The sequence below is a fragment of the Chrysemys picta genome, chromosome 11 (assembly GCF_011386835.1).
Source record: "Chrysemys picta bellii isolate R12L10 chromosome 11, ASM1138683v2, whole genome shotgun sequence".
NCBI classification, from domain to species: Eukaryota; Metazoa; Chordata; order Testudines; family Emydidae; genus Chrysemys; species Chrysemys picta.
In genome coordinates, this window is record NC_088801.1 from 78,002,131 (window position 1) to 78,029,788 (window position 27,658).

Consider the following 27,658-nt stretch of genomic DNA (forward strand, 5'->3'; position numbering starts at 1 on the left):
CTAACAGACACGGACAAAAATCAAACTAGCTACCTAGCATGTGCACAGATCCACTGGTCAATAATTGCTATTCCTCCATCTTTGTAGAGTTCTAGCTCCTCCCAAGTGGGTTCAAACCTCACCATCTCAGGCAGTAATTTCTTGAGCTCTTCAGTCTCTGAGAGAAAAAAAAAATACCATAAGCCACCCGGCACAGTACCGTTCGAGAAAACGACTAACTTCGTCCTATACCTACATTCCACTGAACAGCTGTACAAGACTGGCAGAAAGATTACAAAGCAGAGGAAGCTCATAACGGACGTAGGATTTGTAAAACACTTCTTGCTACATGACTGGGCGGGTTTGGGGACAGGTGCCAATGAAGGCGTGTTAGACACACATTGCATGGATGAGATAGCAAATGCTGATGGAGTGAGGGGGCCTGGAATTGATGGGCCTGGGAAACAGGTGGTACCACTAGTCTCACTTTCTAACCCTACAGAAGCAACAGACGGAGAATGATTGCACATCTAGGTTATATGCCACAATGGCCTCCCCTCTCAGTGCTTTTTTAATGTCACCCGTGGAATCATATAAAGAAAAGTTGCAGTGGAAATGGGAAAGAAGAGGAAGAAAAGACAAAAATAGCCACCCCTTACCAGGAGAGACTATTCAAAACAATGTGAGATGTTTTCCTGTGAATTTAATGCATATTAAAGGTGCTACTTTGACTGGTCTGGAAAAAGAGTCTTATGCTTTCCCAGAACAGGTACAGCATGGACAGAACCTCCCTCCTTTACCAATGGGCCTCATCCCTACCCATAAGAGGCCAATACTATGGCTGATGAGAGTTCAATCTCCTCACCCATATACTCTGATCTCCCAAAGCTGCCGGTTAAAGCTAGTCATGATGATAGCTATGTCGATATCTGCTCCTGGGAACTGGACCAGAGCATCACGCTTGTTTCATGCAGATGGCCAAACAGCCTGCGTGAAACACCCAGTGACTACTTTCTAGCCACTACCTATTTGGGCTGGATTTGAACGGTCAGCATGGAGAAGAAAGGCTCCAGCCCCCCTTTTAATTTCCTGAGCTGTTCAGTCTCCCAGGAAGGCTATCAATATTCAATAATCCATGAATATGAAGTGACAACTGTTGCCACAATGACCAATCTCTATTGTGAAGTACGACCAAGGATTAGACAGGGTTGGAAAGCTGCATACCTTCCACAATGGCATCAGTAGCTATGAAAACTCTCTTAAGTTTATGCTGTTCCATGAGGCTGCGGATTTTCTTCACTGCTCCATGAAGGCTTGGCACATCTTCTCTGTGACCCCAGATGAAGTCTTTTCTTCTGAGGTGAACCCCAAGGTATGGCCCGCCAACAGCAGTGCCCAGCTTTACCTGTCAGAGAACAATCAGCACATGGTGTAATCAAAATACGCTGGTATCAACTCGGAATGAAAAGGGTCTTGAGTACATGAACACTTGCGCTGCAGTACGTAAAGCGTTGTGTTAATCCAACTAAAGCGAGGTGTTGTAAGGTGTGCGTTGACAATATTTTGTAGCACTTACAGCTGATTACTGTGTTTTGATATCTGGCAGCAATGAATAAATAAAACAGGCAAGACGGAGAGAGCGGTTTATAAAGATCTCAAATTTATCATCCAAGAGGGTTCTCGTTATAGATAATAGGCCGAATAGACCAAAGGGAACAAGCAGCCCGTCATGGAAGTGGATGTGGCAAACTGTGCTCAAAGCGGCACCCTGGGATCCCCATATTCACCACTGTCCTAGAACTATGATGTGTTCTGTACAGCGTATGCCTTGCGAGGTATCATTTTAAAAGGCTTGATCTGTTGACCATTAATATCCTGTGGATTGTGTGTGCTGTCAATGTATGGGAAGTTAAGGAGTTTTGCTATGTGTGTGTTACTGAAATATGTTGTGAGGCTGGGAACACCCACAACCAGCCTTTCAGGTGCAACAATGGAGGAGCCAGATGCTGCTGCCAGCCCATTAAAGGACTCCACACTTCCAAGGACTATCGCAGGAACCGTATACAATGGAGACTTCTCAGAGATAGCACAGCGACAATGGAGACTGCTTCACTCACCTCATAGCAAAGGATCTTCCCAGCAAGCTGGAAGAAACTATAAAAGAGGGGAAGTGACATCATCACTTGGCCTCACTCCCCCTCAACTCAACATGTGGAAACATCTGAAAGACTGAACTGGGGAGGCAGCCCCAGGCTAAAGGAGAGTTCCAGCCTGTGTATGGAGATCTGTAACCTGCTTGTCTGATCTATCAGGGTGAGACTGCCGGATTCAAATCCTGCCTAGTTTATAGAACACAGATTGGGATTTTGCTTTTATTTCTTAGGTAACCAACTTTGAGATGTATGCTTATTACTTACAATCACTTCAAATCTATCTTTCTGGAGTTAATAAATCTCATTTATGTTCAGCATTTTGGCTGAAGTGCTTGGGAAATCTGCTCAGAAACAAGAGCTGATGCATGTCCTGTCCACATTGAAAGAGCGGTGGACCGGTTTATAACCCTATACTGGTCAGGCTTCTGACCAGAGCAGGTCGGTATAGCCCTGGGGTCCTCAGCTGGGGAGCTGGGGGAATTGGCTGGAGCCTCTCTATTGTTTGTTCATGAGTGGCTAGGAGAAGCATTCATGTAACTCAACTGGGTGTGGCCCTGCCCGTGGTTATCTGTGTAAGTGCAGTACCTGGAGAGGTTTGCAGCTTGTCACAATATCACAGTGTGAGAGGGACCCCAGGTTGGTAAGCCAGAGGGCTCAGCAGTAAGCCAGTTCCAGGTTGCACCCAGGGAACCCATCACAGTGGGATCATATGAAACCTTGCAGTGCTGCTCTCTAACACAGAGTTCAGTCAACAGGATCTGAACTGACTGGGCAAACTTCATTCCAGAGCGGGGAAAACCTTGGAAGGGCAGAGAGACTACAGGTGCTGAGTGCTAGAATCATCACATTCATAGTTACTTCCCAATCCCTCTCAAAGTGCAGACAAAATACTAAACAAATCTATTGGATACATCTGTTACAGGAAAAACAGACTACAAACTACTTTACCTTCATCTGTGTCCAGTCCTCATTGTAGTCTGTCCTGTCTGCCTCATCAGTGGAGTGAAGGTATTTCCTCCTAAACTCATCCCCCACCACACGCAGGTGCTTAGCAAACACCATACTTCGACGGGTCTGTCAGGATGAGAGGAGATACTGAGTGACTGTCTGGGAGTAGGGAGAGAGCTATAAACACGTGCATGTGAGAAGCTGCTTCCATTTAGAGCTCCTGGAATGGGGTTACTTTTAACACAGTCCAGTAATGCTGCAAGGTAACAATTCCCAGCATTTAAGGGTACTTTTTACCAACCTGTGGGTAACTGCACTTACATGCCATATACACAACTTGTCACTGCAGGAGTGTTTCAAAAGTGCCTTTTAATAGCTAGACCTACAAACTGGGGAAAGAGTAGAGATTTATCTACCTTGTAGTTTAAATTTAGTAATTTTTAATTTTTGTATACCACATTTCAAAACAGATCAAGGATAGTATTTATTTTACTAACAAATGTGTTATCAGCACCCAGCCAATAGCTAGTGCATCTGTTACACAAGTGTCCATAATGTTTACATTCCTTGTGCCAGCACAGGGTCTGTCAGCCATTCCCCATGGTAGCAGAAAGTTCTAAGTGTTAACACACTGGTCATTAAACTAGGAAAGCTCAATTTAGAAATAGTTTTCAGTGAGGTTCCTGTTCATTAAATCCAGTTGAAAAGCTGGTTAAGTAAGTATTCTGAGGTCACAAGTGATTTGTCCAGGGTCACACAGTGAGTCAGTCAGTGGTTTAGATGGGATTAGAACATACATAGCTTTCCCTTCCTTACTCTAGCCACCCCACCATATGGCTGCCCTGTTAAGTGAAGAAGGCATTTCTGTACTAGATCAAGTACAGAAGTAGTGCAGCTCATCTTTTGGAAAGAAAAATGTGGAAAGACTTGTTAACTTGCAAAATTACTACTGGAATTAAACAGGCTCTAAGAAACATGCCTCTAGCCACCCAAAGCCCCAATCACATTAAAAGGGAAACTGGCAAAAATGAAGCGATTCTCCATACCTGAGGGTATTAATAAATTTCAAATGTGTTTTGTGATACAGTTACCATCTGGAATCGAGGCAAAGCGGAAGCATCCTTGTTAGTACAAGCGTACAGTACTAAGGAAATTCTCTGTTACTGACTTCAGTTAACCACAATAATCTGAAGTTTGATCAAATTCTTGATTTACAAGCAAAATGATTTTTTCCCCATTGAGCAATGAACACTGCATGAAGATGCACCGAGGATGTTTGAATTTATTTTCAAGACAAAAATCCATTGGCACTTGGCATAAAAGCTTCTCTTCTCTCACCAGAGTGGTGAGATTCAGACAGGACTAGTCTAACCCCGCAGGCTGCCCGTGGATAGCTGCACTACCCCAGGAGCAGAGCGAGAACGGCCTGGCATTCTGACGAACAGTCGCTCAGGCTCTTTTCCCCTTGCTCTAGCAGTGAGGGGGGCTGGTACTGCCTCCCTTTTCCTGTTACAGCTGACTGCCCTGAACTCCAGCCACAGTAGTGGGCTGAGCACACAGAGAGAGCAGAGCCAGGGCTCCTTCCCCTCCATACGCCCTGCTCGCAGCGTGGAGAATCAGGTGAGTAGCCCCTAGGTGAGCACTCTGCTAGTGCTTCTAATGGAGCACGATGAAACAGCACTGCCGGGGGATTGTTCCTGTGTGTGCCCCTCTCACAACACCACCACCGGGCAGCAGCCTCCAGTGCCAGTTTTTTCTCCACCTGTTATTGCAATAAATAATTAAGCACAACACAAAAAAGCTGAGACACAGGCCAGCTCCAAGCGGAAATGGAGTGTTTTGCTCCAAGAGGCATGCAAGACGTATACATAGAAGTCAACGTCAACATCCCCCCACTGGCTGTGGCAGTGCAATACATCAGTGAGAGAGACTGATTAGAGAATCTGTGGCCTCCCTACTCCCACTAAAGATGCCAGTGCTGTTATATCTTTGGCACTTGCATATTATATTGTGACAGCTTAATTCTGTACATACAGCACTCATATACTGGGAGATTAATTTATCAATGATCACATGGTATGTGTGTGCTCTCAGTGCTACAAAATACAATATAGAGAAGAAAAAGTGTGAACCTTCGCTGTAGTAATTTCAGAAGTTCACCTCCTCTGTGTAACTGGTTATTCCTCCTTTACTACCCTGTTTCCCCGAAAATAAGACAGTGTCTTATATTAATTTTTGCTCCCAAAGATGCACTAGGTCTTATTTTCAGGGGATGTCTTATTTTTCAGAAATGAAAAATGCCTTATTATCGGTGGATGCCTTATTATCGGGGAGGTCTTATTATCGGGGGGATGCCTTATATTACAACGAGAGGCAAAACTGTAAGTAGGCCTTATTTTCGGAGGATGTCTTATTTTCGGGGAAACAGGATAGGAGTATTCGTTGCAGACTTGTGGACATTGTTAACAGTGCAGTCATCTTTGACACCTAACCTAGCTTCTTTTCTCTTTGCTTCTAGTTTGCTAAGGTCTTTAAAAGAATTCCTTTTGTTGGGCTGCTCTCCATTAGTGAATATGCGAAGGGACTCAATCCCACCAATGTTCTACTTCAACACCTTCCAAAAGAGGAGACCACCGAAAGGTTCAGAGCTGGAGATTGTTGGGTTCCCCAGAATCATCTTCAGGAGAACTCCCTGCCTCCATATTACATCTACGGCCCCAGGACTGCCTTCATGGGATAGCACTTCCCTTTACAAGGCTAAACACCGTTACTCCTAATCCACCTTGGGACGTCTTTCCTGGTACAGAACCATATAACCCACCCTTCAACCACTAAGATCCTTCAAACTAGAGTTTCCGGCAGCAAACTCAAACCTACTTCCACTGAAGTCAACAAGCATCTTTCCCTTGACTTTAATGGGAACTAAATCCAGAGTTGTGAAAAAAAACCAAGTGCATATTATTCAAGTGTCTCTTCTCTGACTCCCTTGTTCTTGAAAATTAATGGAGATATCCTATCTCCTTGAACTGGAAGGGACCTTGAAAAGTCATTGAGTCCAGCCCCCTACCTTCACTAGCAGGACCAAGTACTGATTTTGCTGCAGATCCCTAAGTGGCCCCCTCAAGGATTGAACTCATAACCCTGGGTTTAGCAGACCAATGCTCAAACCACTGAGCTATCCCTCCCCCCTAGAATGACATCACTGAAATGTTTACATGAACATAACATATATAAAAGTATTTTGAGACTAGAAACATTAGACTCCAATTTCAATTTGAAAAAGAAAGCTATTCTAAAAGGTTAAAAAGGACATGATGAGAATACTAAAGTTCTCAGTCATGCCACTTAGGAAACAATAAAGCAACTAGGAGTCCAGTGGCACCTTAGAGACTAACAGATTTATTTGGGTATAAGCTTTCTTGGGTAAAAAACCCACTTCTTCGTTGCATCTGAATAAGTGGGTTTTTTACCCACAAAAGCTTATGTCCAAATAAATCTGTTACTCTTTAAGGTGCCACCGGACTCCTTGTTGTTTTTGTGGATACAAACTACCATGGCTACCCCCTGATAATAAAGCAACTGTACCTTCCAGAAGCCCAGAAGGAAACAGGAATGGGTGGAGTGATGAGTGACTGGAGACAGCAGTGTGACTCATTGATAAAATCAAATGTCATTGGATGTTGAAGAGGGAAGTGCGTGGAGTTGCATTGTTGGGGATGGGGGGCTGATTTGTTACAATCTAGAAACATCTAGAAGGTGGGTTACCATGGTTGCTATACAAAGTGGGTGAGTCATCTTACTTTCCAGTCTTCATGGAGTTGAATTTATTTCATAGTAGTGTCTCATTTCAACTATAGTAAACGTGAAAACTGCTGATAAATACTGCAAATGGGTGATTAGTGTTTAGGGACCTTCATATCAATGAATTAATTTATCTGACTCAACATGCCTATAGATGAAGGAAGTGATTGGATGACTGAAGTAATGAAAATAGACAATTTTTCTAAGTAATTATTCTAAATGGAAACATTGTCAAGACACGTCACTCTGCAAGAAAAATGCAGTAAACTCATTTCTTTGTTCTCCTTCATGATCAGATGTGTCACTTAACAAAATCTTGGCTATTGAAGTGGAAGAGCACAACACTGATGATTCTAATGATTGTGCACATGAGACATTTACAGTACTGCCATCATCATCAAAATGTAGCCACAATTATTTAATCCCTGATGCTGGTATTCCAGCAGCTCTTCAATGTTCTTCTGAAACCACCCTTCAGCCTCAGGGATGGATGACTGAAAAAAGGATTGATGCCCCAGTTCTCAGGGAACTCTCAGGAAAACTGTGCGTCTGTATTTGCATTCAAAGAGTAAGTTGAAATATAAGACTAGCACAAGGAGGACTTTCATCAAAACACAGCACACATTTTACACAACTACAGAGAGCACTACACTTACAAAAGGAACTGAAGGAGGTTTGGACAAGCTGCTGACACTACTGTCACAGGTTTCAGAGGGGAAGCCGTGTTAGTCTGTATCAGTAAAAACAACGAGGAGTCCTTGTAGCACCTTAGAGATTAGTGGGTTCTAGCCCCTGAAACCTTATGCCCAAATAAAGAAGTTACTACTGTCACAGTTGCCATGCAATTCTGCCTTGACCTAGTTAACTGGAATCACACAAGGATAAAATCAAAAGGCGTTTCAAAGACGCTATGTAACCTTTCCATTGTTTAGCAGGTGCAACTGATCCCAAATAAAAAGGTGACAGGAGGAGCCCAAAACAGGATGAGGATGATGGAACACTGCTGATCGAATGTAATCATTAGTTTCCTTTTCTTCCATCATTTAAAAGTGGAGATCCAGATTTCTACCTAGAAACTACGTTAGCTAAGATGTTTGTATCTCACAAGTTTGTTGCTTCAAAATGGTGGAAACTGTGTGAGTAAAATCACAGAAAACTCGTAAAAGACCTGCATGCCTGCCTAGCCAGCACACAATTTATCATGCAGGTTTTTAGCACTTCGCGAGATCAACACTTGGTAACAGAATATAGTAGGTGCAGAAAAAAAAAAAAGATACACAAAATGTTGGTAGAAGTCTAATTAGTTAGCAGATACGAGAACCTGTTCTTTTTGTAAAAAAAGATATATCTTATATCTCCTCAATATTTATTCCACTCTATATGCATCCGAAGAGGTGGGCTGTAGTCCACGAAAGCTTATGCTCTAATAAATTTGTTAGTCTCTAAGGTGCCACAAGTATGCCTGTTCTTTTTGCGGATACAGACTAACACGGCTGCTACTCTGAAACCTGTTCTTTTTGTAAGATTGCAGGCTCTTTGCTTTGGCCAACATGTACAACTTTTTATGTGTGAGAAATAAAGCAGCTGATGATGGGAATCACATAATACGAGTTTTGTGTTCATTGCATAAAACTTGCAAACATAGTCATCAGCTGGATTCTGTTGGTGAAAAAAAAAACCCTCCTTGGATGAAGCTCTTAGCTATTGAAATGGTACGAGCGCTAATGCTTTGACTGTTGTCCCATTTACAGGACCTGGATATCTGCGCTGTAACCCACACACAAGTTCAAATCTCATGCACTGGGATCATTTTACACCTCTTCTATATTTTGCTACTGTGATAAAACGAAGAAACAACTTCAAGTCAGATGTTTTATCACAAGTAAGTCTAGCTCACAATAACAGATACAGTCATAAAAAAATTATAAAATTATAAAGCAATTTATTCAAACAACCGCCCAGCCATAATGGGACAAGCATTTTAAAATTTTTAACATTTAAATTTAATATTTTTATTATTTGCATCTTAATAATAAATTTTTTGATGACTGAAAACATCCTTTGTTACTGATTGTATTATATATATGGCAAATATTGTTGTACAGTATTTTGCTGCATAAGATAATCTTCACAAATTCTTTGTCTATACATATATATGGAGATCTGCAAATCCCACAGAGCTGGAAGGGACCCTGAAAGGTCATCGAGTCCAGCCCCCTGCCTTCACTAGCAGGACCAACTACTAATTTTGCCCCAGATCCCTAAGTGGGCCCCTCAAGGACTGAACTCACAAGCCCAAGTTTAGCAGGCCAATGCTCAAACCACTGAGCTATCCCTCCCCCCATAGACATCTACATCTAGGATATCAGCTGGAATTAATACAGCTAGAACTACTACTCCAGAAGAGTAAGGAAATTTGTACGGTAAACATCTCTCTAATTAAAATTATGGCTATTAAAAAACTGTTTAAAATAAGAACATTCTCCAGCAGATTATGAATTTTGATCAAGCAAATTTAGGCTTTAAAAGTCTATAGTGCCTGTATCAGAGAAGATACATTATGACACAAATGGGTTTTATGTCCTGTTTTTACAGATTAGTATTCAGTCTTAGAAATTATGATCCATCCACATCTCTTTATTATGGGGGAAGTTTTCCCTCACAAGTAATTCATGGTTTATTTTTTCTGAATTACCCAAGAAAATAATTTGTTAACTGAGCTGATAGGACTACTCATAGGTTTAAGTCAAGCGCCTGTGTGTTTGCAGGATCAAGGCCTAGGATCATAATTTGTTTGCTCTCTCCAGCAAGCTCACCTCCTCTTGAAAATTAGAAAGCAACTGTAATCATCTGTAAATCAAACCTGGATAGATTTTTTTAACTCTTAGAGTACGTCTACACTTACTTCCTGGTTCGGCGGCAGGCAATCAATCTTCTGGGATCGATTTATCGCGTCTTGTCTAGACGCGATAAATCGATCCCGGATCGATCCCGGAAGTGCTCGCCATCGACACCGGTACTCCAGCTCGGCGAGAGGAGTACGCGGCATCGACGGGGGAGCCTCCCTGCCACGTCTGGACCCGCGGTAAGTTCGGACTAAGGTACTTCGAATTCAGCTACGTTATTAACGTAGCTGAATTTGCGTACCTTAGTCCGAAGTGGGGGGTTAGTGTGGACCAGGCCTAACTCATCTTCAAGAACTAAGAAATTCATGCACCCATACCAGCTGAATTGTACTCTCTGAATTGTGTACATAAATCTAGTTCAGCTTCACAAGAAACAGGGAAATAGAGAACATTCAGTCCATCACATCAAAACCACTGATTCAGTGACGAAAACCTTAAACTTCCAACCTTGATGCCTCCTATTAAAAGGCTATGGTTTGGAATTTCTGAAACACTCGGGGTTGACCTAACTCTACTCCCGATGAAGTCAGGAATTAGGCCATTGTTAAGCATTTTGGAAAATCCCACCTGAAATGTTTAGAGTCTCAGGCCTGTACCTGTAAGGAGCTCTGTGATCAGCACCCTACTGACTTCAACTGCGCTCCAAACAGGAGCAGAAGTCCACTCGCAGGAGCACGTGAACATTCTATGTCTGATACAGCAGCTACACATCCTGCTCCATCAGCTGGCAATACACAACGTGCAGATCATCTACGAGATTGGCTGTTTCTCGGGCTTCACAGCAAAATCATTAGCAGCAAACACAGTCAATACTAGGTTTTTATTAATATCAAACAGAAAATCTGGAGAAGCTAATTAGAAAATACTCACATTCCAATAATCTCTCCCTCCGTAGTGGTCATGAAGGAGATTTTCAGCTCTGTCTAACATCACTGACCTGTTAAAAATCGTCAAGTTGAGTACAATTCCCTTAGAAATATAACTTGCATTACTATGTTTCCTTATACAGTAGCGAGGGAAGGAAAGACTGCCCTCTGTGTGCATAGTAAACACTGAGAGTGAAACACTTTCCTCAGCAGGTTATATTTGCAGCAACAGGACCCTAAGCCTATTTGGTATAAGGAAGGCATTTCCAAATTGTGGCCCAGGGACCACTAAGGGCTGCCTTGTCACACAGTGCTGGCTCTCCTCATTATTGACTGCTAAAATTAATTAAGGTAATTAAATATAAATTAAAAACTCTCCTAATATTACGTCCCATCTAGGCACTTTACTCCTGGGGGGATTCTTTGCCAAAAAAATTAAAAATTCTGCATATTTTATTTGTCAAAATAATGCAACATAATCACACCAGTTTCAATTGTTTTGGTAATTTATTTAAATTACAATACACAAAAAAAGTCACAATAACTATTCAGCATTTATTAAATACATGAAAGTTAAGTTACAAATACTTGGTAGCTAATACCCTGCACTCTAGTTATAATCCTGGATTTTCATTTAAATTATATTACAGAACACCACACGGGGTGGGGAGCGAAGTAGAATCTCATTTTAAATTGCTCAGACTTTCACACATGAAAGTCATATTGTCCTGGACCTGGCTTTGGGAAGTGTTGCTTCTGATAGTCCCGACATTTTATGGACTGCTTGGTAAACGTTTTATTTGCCCTCAAAGTCTTTTTTTTTTTAAATGGGTAAATAAAATAAATCCTGAGCTTTAAACTAACCCTATTGTGCCACTTTGGCACAGGAAAAAAGTGAGAAAGCACATAGATCTTCCGAGCGGATTCCCTTACTCTGGCAATGTAGGGACCTTAAAACTTTTACAGGTTTTATGTTCCTGGGGGAATTGACTAAGTATGGCAACAGTTATCTAACAATAGGAACATTAACAATGTTATTAAGCAGGCAGACTGCTACATTTCTGCCTCTGGGACAGAGCCTTCCTCCTGGATAATAAAAAATCTACCCCTCCTACGCCCCCAGCAAGCCCCAGGAGAAAGCAAGAGGGCAGTGTCTGGAACAGACGCGCTGCCTGGGCTGCCGGGGAAGAGGCGCGTGTCCCACCCCCATATTTCTTTTGTATTTTTCTGTGAGGGGGGCACAGAAATATGCAGGCCATGTGAATTCTGCGTCCTCACAGGGGCCCAGAATTCTGTCAGGAGTACCATGTGTGGTCCCCTCAAAGCCCTATGGCGGCTACTATAAGCGCTACTCCTGACAGAATTCTGCGCCTCTGTGGGAGGACAGGAGGGCGTCCAAATTTGTGGACAGGGTAGGGAGTGAGCCACGACACATCTCTCTAAGGTACAGTCTATACTCTAAAAACATTTGTGAGCCCCTTGTGTGACAGGACCAGCCCTCTGGAAGCAAACAAGAGAACATCTCCAATGCAGAGAGGATCTGGCCACCCTTGTACATTTTAAAGGGACACTGAGTAAACTACCACTAAATAACTGGACAAATTCAAACTGTAAATAAGATATAAATATTTAACAGTAAGAACAATTAACCACTGGAACAACTTACTGAGGGGCGTGGGGGATTTTCCATCGCTGAGCATTTTAAAATCAAGATTAGAGTTTGGGGCAGCCAGAAATATATGGGAAGTAGGTTAGGTTTGTAGAATGAGCACACTAAGTCTGATCCAATTCCCACAGAAGTTTTTCCACTGAGTGGGATTTTTCTACTAAAATGATAAGCAGGTAAATAGTTTATCTTAACTTTTAAATTTGAGTCATTAGGTATCAAAGTTAAAATCCAGTTGAGCAGTTCACATCCCTGACAGTCTTTGTTTTAGGCCTTCGACAAACTCAGGAAGAGAACACAGCATCATTTCTGCTTGGCTTACGTTTGAAAGGTTGTCTTCTGAACCATAAGAGGCAGATATTTAATTTCAGTTTTTAAACAAAAGCTGAGATTCTGGGAAGAATTCTGTGGCAAATTGGTAGTGTCTGTGACAAAATCCATGACTGCAGAAACACACGGGGCCACAATTATATATATTTTAACGTGTTCATAAACTTATGGTAAGGTTCTGTTTTAGCTTAAATTGACCAAGTTTTGTATCAGCCCAAAAGTGATTTAAAATAAACTGCTAAAGTCAAGGAATAACACATCCACTGCTTTCCCCATATCCACAGAGCCAGTTATCTCATCATAGAAGGCAATCAGGTTGGTCAGGCATGACTTGCCCTTGGTGAATCCATGCTGACTGTTCCGGACCACCTTCCTCTCCTCCAAGTGCTTCAAGATGGAGTCCTTGGGGACCTGCTCCATGATTTTTCCAGGGACTGAGATGAGGCTGACAGGTCTGTAGTTCCCCAGATTCTTTTTTTCCTTTTTTAAAGATGGGCACTATATTTGCCTTTTTCCAATCATGTGGGACCTCCCCCAATCACCATTTGGCCAACTCCCAATCAGCCAATCACATCAGCCAACTCCTTCAGCACCCTCGGAAGCATTGCATCCAGCCCCATGGACTTGTGTATGTCCAGATTTTCTAAATAGTTGTTAACCTGTTCTTTCACCACTGAGGGCTGCTCACCTCCTCCCCATATTGTACTGCTCAGTGCAGCAGTCTGGGAGCTGACCTTGTCTGTGAAGGCCGAGACCTAAAAAAGCATTGAGTACTTCAGCTATTTCCACATCATCTCTCATTAGGTTGCCTCCCCTATTCAGTAAGGGTCCCACACTTTCCCTGACCTTTTTCTTGTTGCTAACATACCTGTAGAAACCCTTCTTGTTACCCTTCACATCCCTTGCTAGCTGCAACTTCAATTGTGCTTTGGCCTTCCTGATTACACCCCGGCATGCTCAAGCAATATTTTTATACTCCTCCCTAGTTGTCTGTCCAAGTTTCCACTTCTTGTAAGCTTCCTTTTTGTGTTTACGCTTCCTGAAGATTTCTCTGTTAAGCCAGGCTGGTCGCCTGCCATATTTGCTATTCTTTCTGCAAATTGGGATGGTTTGTTCCTGAGCCCTCAATAAGACTTCTTTAAAATACAGCCAGCTCTCCTGCACTTCTTTCCCCCTCATATTGGCCTCCTAGGGGATCCTGCCCATCAGTTTTGCTTTTCTGAAGTCCAGGGTCCATATTCTGCTGCTCTCCTTTCTTCCTTTTGTCAGGATGCTGAACTCGACCATCTCATGGTCACTGCCTCCTAGGTTCCCATCCACTTTTGCTTCCCCTACTAATTCTTCCCTGTTTGTGAGTAGCAGGTCAAGAGGAGCATGGCTCCTAGTTGGTTCCTCCAGCACTTGCACCAGGAAGTTGTCCCCAACACTATCAAAAAACTTCCTGTGCACTGCTGTATTGCTCTTCCAGCAGATGTCAGGTGATTGAAGTCCCCCATGAGAACCAGGGCCTGCGATGTGGAAACTTCTGTTAATTGTCCGAAGAAAGCCTCCTCTACCTCATCCTCCTGTCTGATGCCAGACATTTTATAACACTTCTAATGAACTATACTTCTCCAGTGAGGAGATCCCATCATAGTGTAACATGCCAGAAGCTGTTGCCACCTTTCTCCTAGTGTGGAGACAGGTTTTCGAACACACACAAAAACAACATAGAGGCAACTCACCGTGCTGAAGTGTTTTTCAAAAGAACAGGAGCTATGATAGAGGCTGATCCTTGGACAGACAGACAAGAGACATTTAGGCCCCGTGTTTCCTCATAACCCCAGAACCATCCCCTGTAAGACAGTAAAAAAGTCTCCAATTAATAGATCTCCATTTTAAGATGAATTTGCTGGGTACAGTAAGATTAGTTAGCAGCACATCCTAGAGGAAAAAACAGTCTTTGGTCTCAACAAAAATGGACATGTACTCCTTAAAAAAATAAAATATCTTTATAATACATATGCAATAATGATTGCTTTAGATCTCTTGATTTTCAGAGTATATTTTGTTATTATTGGGGTTAAAAAAAAATCAAGTGAAAAAATGGAACAACTTTTTTCCTGATCAAAAGTAATTACTTGTAGAGCTAAAGTTACCAGGTTTTATATGAAAGTAAGTTGGTAATTTCTCCAACAAACTAAACAAAAGCATTTCTAACTCATTAGAACATAAGAACAGCCAAGTGGTCCATCTCTTCCATCTGTGGCCAATGCCAGATGCTTCAAAGGGAATGAACAGACCAGGGAAATTATCAAGTGATCCATTCCATTATTTATTTATTTTATTTATTTTATTTTATTTATTCCATTGTTCAGACCCAGCATCTGGCAGTCAGAGGTTCAGGGGCACGCAGCACATGGAGTTGCATCCCTGACCATTTTGGTTAATAGCCATTGATGGACCTATGCCCCATGAACTTATCTAATTCTTTTTTGAACCCAGTTATAGTTTTGCCCTTCACAACATCCTCTGGCAACAAGTTCCACAGGTTGACTGTGCGTTGTGTGAAGTACTTCATTTCATTTTAAACCTGCTGCCTATTCATTTCATCCTGGTTCTTGTGTTATGTGAAGGGGTAAATATCACTTCCTTTTCACCTTTTCCACACCAGTCATGATTTTATGGACCACTATCATAGCCCCCCCATTAGCTGTCTCTTTTCCAAGCAGAAAAGTCCCAGTCTTTTTACTCTCTCTTCATATGGAAGCTGTTCATACCCTTAATCATTTTTATTACCCTTCTCTGTAGTTAATATACATCTTCCTAGAGATGGGGAGACCAAACTGCACACAGTATTCAAGATATGGGAGTACTATGGGTTTATATAGCGGCATGATGATATTTTCTGTCTTACTATCTATGCTTTTCCTAATTGTTCCTAACAGAGGCGGCGCCAGCCTCTTCCCAGCCCGGGGGCTGAGGTGGGCTAGACAGAAAATCGGGGAGGTGCACACGAGACCCTGCCCCTCTTTGTGGCCCCACCCGCTGCGCCTCCTCAGGTAAGTTCCGGCCACCCTCCTCCTCCACCCCCAGTCACCGGCCAGAGCTGCGGCTGCTCCTGAGCTCCCTGCCGCCCTTCGATTGCTCGCAGCCAGTAGGGAGGGGGAAGCAGTAATCACAGAGGCGGGGCCCAGGGGCCCAGGCTGGAGAGGGTCAGTTTGGGCAGCTGTGGTGAGCCCCAGACTCTCCACGTGCCATGGGCAGCATGCCCTGGCAGGCATAGACACAGGCCAAGCACTGTTCTCAAGCCCCCCAGCCCCCCTGCCTGGCCTTACTCCTGTACTGTTGCTAGTGCTGCCACCTTCCGAGCTGGAAGCCCAGCCAGCAGCTGCTGCTGCTCTCTCCACTCTGCCTTCAGAGGTGGGCAGCCGGAAAGTGACGGCTGCTGCAGGGGGATTGAACCAAATGTTGGGGTGGCTATAGGCACAACCCCCCAAGATTTCGCTGTTAAGCCAAGCTGGTCACCTGCCATATTTGCTATTCTTTCTGCACATCGGGATGGTTTGTTCCTGCAACCTCAATAAGACTTCTTTAAAATACAGCCAGCTCTCCTGGACTCCTTTCCCCTTCATATTGGCCTCCTAGGGGATCCTGCCCATCAGTTCTGCTTTTCTGAAGTCCAGAGTCCATATTCTGCTGCTCTCTTTTCTTCCTTTTGTCAGGATCCTGAACTCGACCATCTCATGGTCACTGCCTCCTAGGTTCCCATCCACTTTTGCTTCCCCTACTAATTCTTCCCTGTTTGTGAGTAGCAGGTCAAGAGGAGCACGGCCCCTAGTTGGTTTCTCCAGCACTTGCATCAGGAAGTTGTCCTCAACACTCTCCAAAAACTTCCTGGATTGTCTGTGCACTGCTGTATTGCTCTCCCAGCAGATGTCAGGGTGATCCCACTTCCCCACTTACCTCCGGGCTTAGGTCACCATCCCCCAGCGAACCTAGTTTAAAGCCCTCCTCACTAGGTTAGCAAGCCTGCCTGCGAAGATGCTCTTCCCTCTCTTCGTTAGATGGATTCCATCTCTTCCTAGCAATCCTTCTTCCTGGAACAACATCCCATGGTCGAAGAATCCAAAGCGCTCTCTCCGACACCACCTGCGCAACCACACATTTACCTCCACAATGCGATGGTCCCTACCTGGGCCTTTTCCTTCAACAGGGAGGATGGATGAGAACACGACTTGCACCTCAAACTCCTTTATCATTCTTCCCAGAGCCACATAGTGTGCAGTGACCCACTCAAGGTCATTCTGGGCAGTATCATTGGTGCCCATGTGGAGAAGTAGGAAGGGGTAGTGGTCTGGGGGCTTTATCAGTCTTGGCAGACACTCCGTCACATCCTGAATTCTAGCTCCAGGCAAGCAGCACACTTCTCAAGTTTCGCGGTATGGATAACAGATGGATGACTCCATCCCCCTTAGGAGTGAGTTCCCGACCACCACCACCCATCTCCTCCTCTTAGGATTGACGGTCGTGGAACCCCCATCCCTAGGAAAATGCATCCCATGCCTTCCTGCCGATGGGGTCCCCTCCTGATCCCTTCCCTCTGATGACTCTTCCAAACCATTCTCTGACATAGTACCTGTGCAGAGAGCCTGAAAACTGTTGCTTAGCTCAATCTGCATTGGGGGTACATGGGTTCTCACCTTTCTTCTTCTGGAGGTCACATGCTGCCAATTTTCTTCCCCGTTCTGCACTCCCCTCTCTGATTCTTCAGCACGCTGTGCTTGCAGTACCAAACGCTGACTTCTATCCAGAAAAATCTTCATTTTCTCTGATGCAATGCAGGATTGATACTTGGGTCTCTAGTCCTTTAACCTTCTCTGCAAATATGGAAGATCTCTTTCCTGAGTGGTAACAGCTAATTTAGACCCCATCATTTTGTAGGTAGAGTTGGGATTATGTTTTTCAATGTGTATTGCTTTGCATTTATCAGCATTTAATTTCATCTGCCTATGAGATCACTTTGTAACTCTGCACATTCTGCTTTGGACTTAACTCAGTTGCATTCCATCATGTTATTCTGTTCACAGTCTAGACTGATTTCTAAACAATAATCATATGCAGCGGTTCTTTTGTGACTATGGCAGTGGCAGAGGATGGCTCAATGACTAGCACAAGGCCTTTTGTTTGCAAGTTGGCTGACGGGCAGTACTGAGTGCAGCTCATTCCAATGACCAGTGACTCGGCATCTCAAAAAGCCACCAAAGTAAGAGAGTGGTAGCTAACGGGTGGAAGTTTCCATAACTCATTTTTTTCAGGTTTCAATCTAGTTTTGTAACAAGGAGTTGGGGAAGCCCCCAGTTCAGATTGCAGTCCTAGCACCCCTCCCCCACACAAACCACCAGAGGCACCTCTGCTGTCACTGAAAGAGACACTTGCAGGTTATTATGTACCACACAGAGCCAAAGGAAAATAGACTCAGGTGCTCATCTCTAGGCCGCAGGGCTGGATACCTGCTACTCACATAACAGGCATAGTATACACAAGAAAATGAGCGTACAGTAAAGGGCTTGATTTCAGGTCTGTCCTAGTAGACTTCCTGTGTTTTCTGGGGACAATGGAGAGGCCTTCCTCCTGACAACCTAGATCGCCTTTTATCTGTAAGCTCCTTTATTATGAGCTGTGGTCCAAGTTTAACTGCACAGCTACCTTTCCTAGTGACTAGACTCTCAGAGGGAATAAGGTGTTCTCTCTCAACTCCTGAATCTTAACTTCTCCAGGAGCATCTAGGCTGATGACAACTGGTGTCATAGTGATGCTTCAGGACTATGAGAACCCTCCAGGACTTTACTTGTTATAAGCAGAAATCAGGTTTAACGATAAAAACAGATTCTTAATTAATGAGATCTGAAATATATGACAGGAAAACAATCCAGGAATTGCACAACTAGAACTTTTTACAGAATTTGACAGAAACATAGAGATCCCATCTTGCTTGGAGTTTGTAATCAAAAGTACTGTTTGTCATATACAGATGTCACAATATATACTTGATATAATCCAGAGGGACAAATAGCTCATACTGAAAATATGACAAATAGTGATAGTGCATCGCAGTTAACTCATGCGATTAACTCAAAAAAATTAATCGCGATTAATCTCACTGTTAAATCATAGAATACCAATTGAAATTTATAAAAATTTTATGTTTTTCTACATTTTCAAATATATTGATTTCTATTACAACACAAAATACAAAGTGTACAGTGCTCACTTTATATTATTGTTTATTATAAATATTTGCACTGTAAAAATGATAAAATAAAGTATTTTTCAATTCACCTCATACAAGTATTGTAGTGCAATCTCTTTGTCGTGAAAGTGCAACTTACGAATGTAAATTTTTTGTTACATAACTGCACTCAAAAACAAAACAATGTAAAACTTTAGAGCCTAGAAGTCCACTCAATCCTACTTCTTGTTTATCTTAGCGATTGGCTGAACAAGTTTGTTTACATTTGTGGGAGATACTGCTGCCTGCTTCTTATTTACGTCACCTGAAAGTGAGAACAGGCATTCGCACAGCACTTTTGTAGCCGGCGTTGCAAGGTATTTATGTGCCAGATATGCTAAACATTTGTATGCCCCTTCATGCTTCAGCCATCATTTCAGAGGACATGCTTCCATGCTGATGATGCTCATGAAAAAAACAAATGTGTTAATTAAATTTGTGACTGAACTCCTTGGGAGAGAAAAAAAACAAAACCCAAAACAGAATTAAACAACTGAGCACAGACCTTGCCCCTTGAGATTCTTCTAGAGGGTGTCAAAAGCAATAACACATTGCTTTCAATCAAGAACTGTGCTAGAAAAATATATTTCCAAAGTGCCTTTTCCAGGGTCAGCCTCACCTGTTCAAAGTGTTTTCCCCCTGAAAAGCAGGGGAAAGAAAAACCACAATCAACTAATGTGGCAGCAGTAAGAAGACTGCTGTACTGATTTTCCTAGGTGTCCTTACAAAACCTGTAGGAAATATAAATTTTCACCCTGCTACTACTATTGTACTACTTTATGCTGTCTCCTACCATCCCTTCCCCTAACCAAAACAACAGCTCTTTAAAAATGTAGCAAAATCAGCCTCAAGCACCCAGATACTCATGAGCCAGTTCAATAAACAAACCAGACTGCATGTGGAAGGAAGCCAATGTCTCATTGACTGAACTAAATGGGAAAATGAAGGAGTCACATATCTTGTAAAATGTTACCTGTAGTATTCATGTTTGTCTTTTGAGTACATGAGCTGATCAATGCATGGCCTCTCATCTATTTTCTCTTCCCAAGTTCCTTCTTTCCATCCTTCTGCATAGCTTTGTAGGACATATACCTGGTCTATAAAGGGTCCACCTGACTCTGAATAGGAAGCAAAGAGAAGTAACTATCAGCATGTAAGTGTACTTGATTTACGTATATAGCAGCATTGCTTCCAGTTTCCAAGTTCTCAGGTAAAAAGTCTTCTTCCTAATCTACTTTAGCCACACAAGCTTTCACACAAATTGCCCTTTCCCATCAACATTTAGGAGTGTGGGTGTGGGTAGAAAATATAACTTACACTGACAGTCTCCATACAACCTTGACTATGGAGGGCCAAATTCATCTTTGTTGTAACTCCGCTGAGGAAAATGGATTTACTCTAGGGATGAACTGGCCACAAAGTCTCTTCTGTGCATCCATATTTTTTTTTAAAAACAAGCACAATGGGACTCTCAGAAGAAGACCGGCATGTCATTCACCTAAGAGATGGTCTTCAGAGCATGCATGTGAGAACTGAGCGCAGGCTGGCCATGCTGTTTGCAACAGGGCTGCTCCCAAAGGCCAGCTCAGTGAGTTTTCTCAGAAGGGGCCTTGTCCAACTCTCCCTGAAGTCAATAAGAATCTCTCCTTTAGCTTCCACAGGCACTGGATGGGCTCTAGTACTGTACTAGGAGTAAGTACAGCTGCTACCAGGTCAACAGGCTTATTTTTTCCTAAAGCTTTATTATAAAATATGAACATTTTCAGAGTTGGCCTCTTCCATCCCTTTGCTCTTATCTTTAATATTTTTCTCTCTCCTTCTCCACCCACGCCCCACAAGCCCTTGTCTTCTCATGCCAAAGTCTGGAGTCTGAGTCCTGATCACTCTTTAAATATAAGAAAATTGCCAGCCCTGCCATTTTCACGTGTTTAAAGTCCTAAGGGCTATTATGTTGTACTACGAAGTTCAGGGAAATTTGGCTATGTTTTAATTAGGAGTGTAAAACAATTAAAGTTTAATCTTTCAGATGTCTTCTGGGCTTTTACAGTTAAAGAGTGGTCTTGTTTTTTCAAACCAATGTGATAAAGTCAGTCTGTAATTGCTTTTACTACAGCATTTTAAAAAAATATTTAAAACTATTTAGGCTTGGGCACGGAGGGTGAGGATCCTATTTCATACCTGGCATTATACATGTTCATTAACATCTCTTCACGTACTTACAGTCATTAAGTCAAATATTTTTATAAGACACTGAATTTTGCCAGGCCTGAAATTTGACCTTCCTTGAAATTGTTATAACTTCGTGGAGGGTAGATTGTCAGTAAGACTGAACTCAGCCAAAAGGCAATTCATCAGCACTTGTGGTGGGTTTGTTAATTATATAGACACTTAGAATCCAGAAGGGGACAGACAACTGTCCTCTGCCCTTGAAAAGGCATCAACTAGATCTAATAGGACATTTTCATATCTACTTACAATGATTTATTGCTGTACCTTATTTAGCTTTACTGAAAAGGCAGCAGAGTGAGCACAAAACAAGACCCAATACCTACGAGTGTCATGACAATGATGGAGCGGACTTGTTTTGAACAAGAAAGAGCATACTTTTTTCCTCTCAACTGCATAAAGATAGCGACAGTAGGGAAAGACATTTCCAAAGAAGTGACCAAAAAAAAAAAAAAATCACAAGCAATGAAGGTAAAACACAAAAATTAAAACCAATGAACAGTGTGACTTTTACTGAAATCACATTAAAATAACACATGTCTAGAAAATAGCACAAAAATTCAAAGGCAAGTTATGTGTTGGGACTGAGGAGCTATTGTACGCTGTGTGCCACAGTGGAGAAAGCCTCCTGAGTGGTTTTATTCAGGTAATGCCTACATGAAGGAAGAGTCCAATCAGCTTCATTATAGCATAAAGTTATTACACTTTTGCCTCGGTATCATCACCCCTAACTTCATCTATCGCGTTCACTCTGACCCTACAACAGTCACTGCACCTGGTGGCTGAACTTTGTCCTCACCCACAACTATGTCACATTTGGGAACATGTATACCTTCAAGTCAGCGGCACTGCTATGGGTACCCGCATGGCCCCATAGTATGCCAACATTTTTATGGCTGACTTAGAACAACGCTTCCTCAGCTCTCGTCCCCTAACGCCCCTACTCTACTTGCGCTACATTGATGACATCTTCATCATCTGGACCCATGGAAAAGAAGCCCTTGAGGAATTCCACCAGGATTTCAACCATTTCCATCCCACCATCAACCTCAGCCTGGACCAGTCCACACAAGAGATCCACTTCCTGGACACTACAGTGCTAATAAGCGATGATTACATAACCACCACCCTGTACTGGAAAGCTACTGACCGCTATACTTACCTATATGCCTCCAGCTTCCATCCAGACCACATCACACGATCCATTGTTTACAACCAAGCTCTAAGACACAACCACATTTGCTCCAATCCCTCAGACACAGACAAACACCTACAAGATCTCTATCAAGCATTCTTAAAACTACAAGACCCACCTGCTGAAGTGAAGAAACAGATTGACAGAGCCAGAAGAGTACCCAGAAGTCACCTACTACACGACAGGGCCAACAAAGAAAGTAACAGAATGCCACTAGCTGTCACCTTCAGCCCCCAACTAAAACCTCTCCAGCGCGTCATCAAGGATCTACAACCTATCCCGAAGAACGATCCCTCACTCTCACAGACCTTGGGAGACAGGCCAGTCTAGGGTGACCAGACAGCAAATGTGAAAAATCGGGACGGGGGTGGGGGTAATAGAAGCCTATATAAGAAAAAGACCCAAAAATCGAGACTGTCCCTATAAAATCGGGACATGTGGTCACCCTAGGCCAGTCCTCGCTTACAGACAGCCCCCCAGCCTGAAGCAAATACTCACCAGCAACCACACACCACACAACAAAAACACTAACCCAGGAACCTATCCTTGCAACAAACCCCATTGCCAACTCTGTCCACATATCTATTCAAGGGACACCATCATAGGACCTAATCACATCAGCCACACCATCAGGGGCTCGTTCACCTGCACATCTACCAATGTGATATATGCCATCATGTGCCAGCAATGCCCCTCTGCCATGTACATTGGCCAAACCAGACAGTCTCTACGCAAAATAATAAATGGACACAAATCAGACGTCAAGAATTATAACATTCAAAAATCAGTCGGAGAACACTTCAACCTCCCTGGACACTCAATTACAGACCTAAAAGTCACAATTCTCCAACAAAAAAAACTACAAAAACAGACTCCAATGAGAAACTGCAGAACTGGAATTAATTTGCAAACTGGACACCATTAAATTAGGCTTGAATAAAGATTGGGAGTGGATGGGTCATTACACAAACTAAAAACTATTTCCCCATGCTAATTCCCCCCCCCCCACTGTTACTCACACCTTGTCAACTGTTTGAAATGGGCCATCCTGATTATCACTACAAAAGTTTTTTTTCTCCTGCTGATAATAGCCCACTTTAATTGATTTGTCTCATTAGAGTTAGTAAGGCGACCCCCATTTTCATGTTCTCTCTCTCTCAGTGTGTGTGTGTGTGTGTGTGTGTGTGTGTGTGTGTATCTTTCTATATATACATCTTCCTACTGTATTTTCCACTCCATGCATCTGATGAAGTGGGTTTTAGCCCATGAAAGTTTATGCCCAAATAAATCTGTTAGTCTCTAAGGTGCCACAAGTACTCCTCGTTCTTTTCACTCTGGCCCAAACTCTCAAGCTTTAACACTTCCCATCACCGTGTCAACCAAAGCACACCTACCGGACTGAAATGAAAATATGTTTATTCCAGTATATCTTAGAAAGCCATCCTTAATAATGATGATGATAGAAACAAAACAAACAAAACTCTACTATGCCACTTGGAAAGACCAAGACCCTTCACCTTCAAGGGTGAAATTCCCCCCTGCGGAATGGAGGGCTTGTTCAGCAGCATAACACACTGAACCTGAGTTGGGAAGAGAGCGTGAATTGCACCAACCCCTCCACACAGAACAGGATTACCTGGGATTTAGGCAGATGGAGTCAATTTCACTCAAAGTGAATGAAAGCACAAGATATTTTCATGTTTTACAAATAGCTCGGGCAGGGGCACACAGCACCCCTTTGTGCTCCCTTCATCCCAAATCACCTACCTGGCCATAGTTCTGCTCCCCTGTGTAAATTAGAACAGACTCAAACACACACAATGACCTGTTTTGGTCATATGAGCTTCTCTGTAGTTACATTTTAGAAAGAGAGGAAAATCAGGTTCTGAACATACTGTGCCTGTTGAAAGTCACCACTTCTGAATGAGGCGATAACAAGATTGTCAGTTTTCTTCTCTCCGGCCTTCCTTGGCCCTATACTCTATATAACACAGGTACTCCTGTTTAATTCAAATTTGCTTCTCATTTCTCAGATTAGTTTCATGGTGACTAGCTTGAGGATGCAGGGGCGGCTCCAGGCACCAGCATTCCAAGCGTGTGCCTGGGGGGGCAAGCTGCAAGGGGCGGCCTGCCAGTCGCTATGAGGGAGGCAGTCAGGCAGCCTTCAGCAGCATGCCTGTGGGAGGTCCACCGGTCCCGCGGCTTCAGCGGCGGGTACGCCGAAGGCGCGGGACCAGCAGACCTCCCGCAGGCATACCACAGAATCCGCGTTACCAGCGGACGTCCCGCAGGCGCACCGCTGAAGGCTGCCAGACTGCCGTGCTTGGGGCGGCAAAATACATAGAGCCACCCCTGAAGTGCAGTTACACTAACAGTGCTCTTTGGGTTAGAAACAGATCTTTCTTTGCAATGACATATGGTAACTTGTTAGAAGTACGTTTTCCTACTGTCAAATATAAGCATCTGAGAGGAAACTTACACAACTTGCTCAATCATTCAGCAAAGATTTCAAAACTCCTCTTTAGAGTAGCACAAAAAGTAATACCGTACACACCTTGTTCTAATGCATTCATAAACAGAAAAACCTGTGAAGGAAACACATCAAAGATTTATTAACCCCTCACAGGTAGTAGAATAAATGTACTTTACCTGCAAGAAACTGCTCATACTCAATAACAGGGATGTTTTTATTGAGGCTTGGAAGATCAAAGAACTCAGACCAAGGGATTCGGACCTGATGAATGTCAGGACTCTGCCAGTGATAAAGACGTCCCCAAGGAGGCAGGACCAATACCCAAGCTTCACTTTTCAGCAAGGTCTTTAGAAGAGAGGCAACACGAATATAGACATCTCTGCGTAGATTGAACCCTTCAGGAGGATTTACATCATACAAAAGATACCTGGAGAGAGTGAGAAACTAGAATCACTTTGGGGAGGCTTCAAGCATTTACAGAGAGAACTTATCTGTGGCTATTTTGGAATCACTTTACTAAGCTCCCCATTTCTCTCTTATGACTCCTTACCTCCAGGGCAAAAGAAAGGGTAGTTTGGACAATATCTGTAGAAGGCTGCAATACACTGCCTCAGATAGAAAGAAAGTCAAAATGTCATCAGCTCACCTCAGTAAGGGGACAAGGAATCGAAGGCCATTAACAAACCTGAATCAGAGCTGCACGGCACAAAGCGGTGTCATGGCCAAGGCAAGTGCGCAAGTATCAAGCGAAATATTCATGGGGGCATTTGCCCCCAGAGATTGCTCAGCAAAGAGACTGGGGGCCAGAGTGGCTGCCCAGGTGTGCGGGATGACAGGCGGGGTGAAAACGGAGGTGGCAGGAAGCCGGCTCTCCCCAGCCAATGATGCTTGGGGCGGCAAAATACACAGAGCCCCCCCTGAAGTGCCGTTACACTAACACTGTTCCCCGTTGCTCCAGCCAGCCTTGCTCTCGCCCTAGGAAATGGCTTTGATGCCGGGCTGTAGCACACCCCGGCCCTGCCAGGCGCTCCCGGCCGCGCCTTAGGAAAACGGGCTCCCCAATCCTCCGGGCGCGGCCTGTCTGCGGAGGCGCCCGCGGCTCGCCCGGCGGGACCAGCGCAGGGGCGCCCCGGGGCCCGGCCTGCCGCGCCGGGGAGGGTCCCGCTGCCCGGGGCGGGGCGGCACAGCCAGGCCCCGGGGGCTCCCGGCCCGGCCCGGCAGCGCCTCACACTCTCCTCACCGGCGGCGGGGCTCCGCGCCAGGCCCCCGGGGCTCCCGGCGATGGCGCCCGGCCCGGCAGCCCCGCACACTCTCCTCACCGGCGGCGGCCCGCGGCGGCGGCGGGGAGCGAGGCGGCGCCGTGCCCGGCCTGGAAGGCGCCGGGGGGCGGCTGGGCGGCCCGCGGGGGGCAGAGCGCGGCGGCCAGGCCCAGCAGGAGCAGGAGGCGGCCCGGGCCCCGAGCCGCCATCTCCGGGCAGTGGGAGGCGCACGTCCGGGGCCGGGATCCGGGATGCGGCGCCTGGCTCGCTCCGAGGGGCGGTTCGCGGCGCTGTGCGGCCCCTTTGCCTTGCCCCAGGTAGCGGTGACAGCACCCGGGACTCCTGTCCCGCCTCCCCCAGATCAGTCCGGGGGACACGGGCCGCCCTGCCCCGCGCAGCCCGCTTTGGCCCCGGGACGCGCTCGCCAGGGTCGCGGCGGTGTTTGGGGTGGGAGGAGGCCGGGGCCTGTTTGCCGCACCCCAGCAGCCCGGCGTGGGCAGAGCTCCCCCGCTCTTCCATCGGTCCGGTCCAGTCCCTGCTCTGTATTATGTGACCCGGGTCGCTGGAGGGGCTATACTGAGAATACTCAGTCAGGACCAACTGCAAAGAACAGGGCAGACAATCCCCAGAAAGGGTGGTATGTTCTCATCATTAGATTCCCCAAGGCAGTAACAAAACAGCTTGTCCAGTACTATACTGGTTAGCAAGGAGCCAAAACACCGTTCCCTTTAAGCAATCCTGCCTTTGGCCCCCACCCAGACACCCAAGTCTATATAGTGAGGGTTACTTAAAATCTATTCCCCATATATAAAGTTCTACCAGCCCCAAGAGATCAGACCCATTATGCACCAGGGCAATGAATATTTCAGATCTTACCCCAATACATGCTTATAGCCAATTCTTATTAACTAAATCTAACATTTATTTTAAAAGAAAAGAGAGTTACTGTAGAAAGAGTTCCATTCCTCTCCAGGGGAGAGAACTCCTGTTATTAGAAGCAGCCAGGAAATAGTTATGGGGAATTCAATCATTAGAAACAGATAGCTGGGTTTGCGATGACCAGGAGAACTGCATGGTGACTTCCCTGCCTGGTGCGAAGGTTGTGGATCCCTCAAGACATCTAGGGTACATCTACACTACAGCGGGGAGTCGATTTAAGATACGCAAATTCAGCTACGTGAATAGCGTAGCTGAATTCGACGTATTGCAGCCGACTTACCCCGTTGTGAGGACAGCGGCAAAATCGACTTCTGCCGCTTTTTGTCGGCGGCGCTTACTACCACCTCCGCTGGTGGAGTTAGAGCGCCGATTCGGGGATCGATTGTCGCGTCCAGTTGGGACGCGATAAATCGATCCCCGAGAGGTCGATTTCTACCCGCCGATTCAGGCGGGTAGTATAGACCAGACCCTAGATAGACTTATGTGGTCGTAGTGGGCGGGGTGTTCTGCAAGGCTATTGTAAGGGATCACGGTATTGCCACCCTTATTTTGTGCTGTTGCCTTCAAAGCTGGGCAGCCGGAAGGCAGCTGCTGGCTGGGCACCCAGCTCTGAAGGCAGCGCCACTGCCAGCAGCAACGCAGAAAT

General features: G+C 44.5%; 1 protein-coding gene across 3 annotated transcripts in view; it reads right to left on the minus strand.

Annotated features, from left to right (window-relative positions):
* POFUT2 (protein O-fucosyltransferase 2) overlaps positions 1 to 27,658 on the minus strand; it is a 33,850-nt gene that overhangs the window by 2,351 nt on the left and 3,841 nt on the right. Inside the window, exons 1-8 of one of the 3 annotated variants that reach the window (XM_024111877.3) lie at positions 26,552 to 26,695; positions 24,991 to 25,241; positions 19,894 to 20,038; positions 14,374 to 14,484; positions 10,658 to 10,724; positions 3,081 to 3,206; positions 1,204 to 1,384; positions 34 to 157 (exon numbers count right to left, since the gene is read on the minus strand). In XM_024111877.3, coding sequence (XP_023967645.1) covers positions 34 to 157; positions 1,204 to 1,384; positions 3,081 to 3,206; positions 10,658 to 10,724; positions 14,374 to 14,484; positions 19,894 to 20,038; positions 24,991 to 25,241; positions 26,552 to 26,592 — 1,046 coding nt within the window. In that variant the 5' untranslated portion in view covers positions 26,593 to 26,695. Of the gene's footprint in view, positions 1 to 33; positions 158 to 1,203; positions 1,385 to 3,080; positions 3,207 to 10,657; positions 10,725 to 14,373; positions 14,485 to 19,893; positions 20,039 to 24,990; positions 25,242 to 26,133; positions 26,394 to 26,551; positions 26,696 to 27,658 lie in introns of those variants that run through there. The other 2 variants (XM_065561192.1, XM_065561193.1) reach the window with 2 other exon arrangements.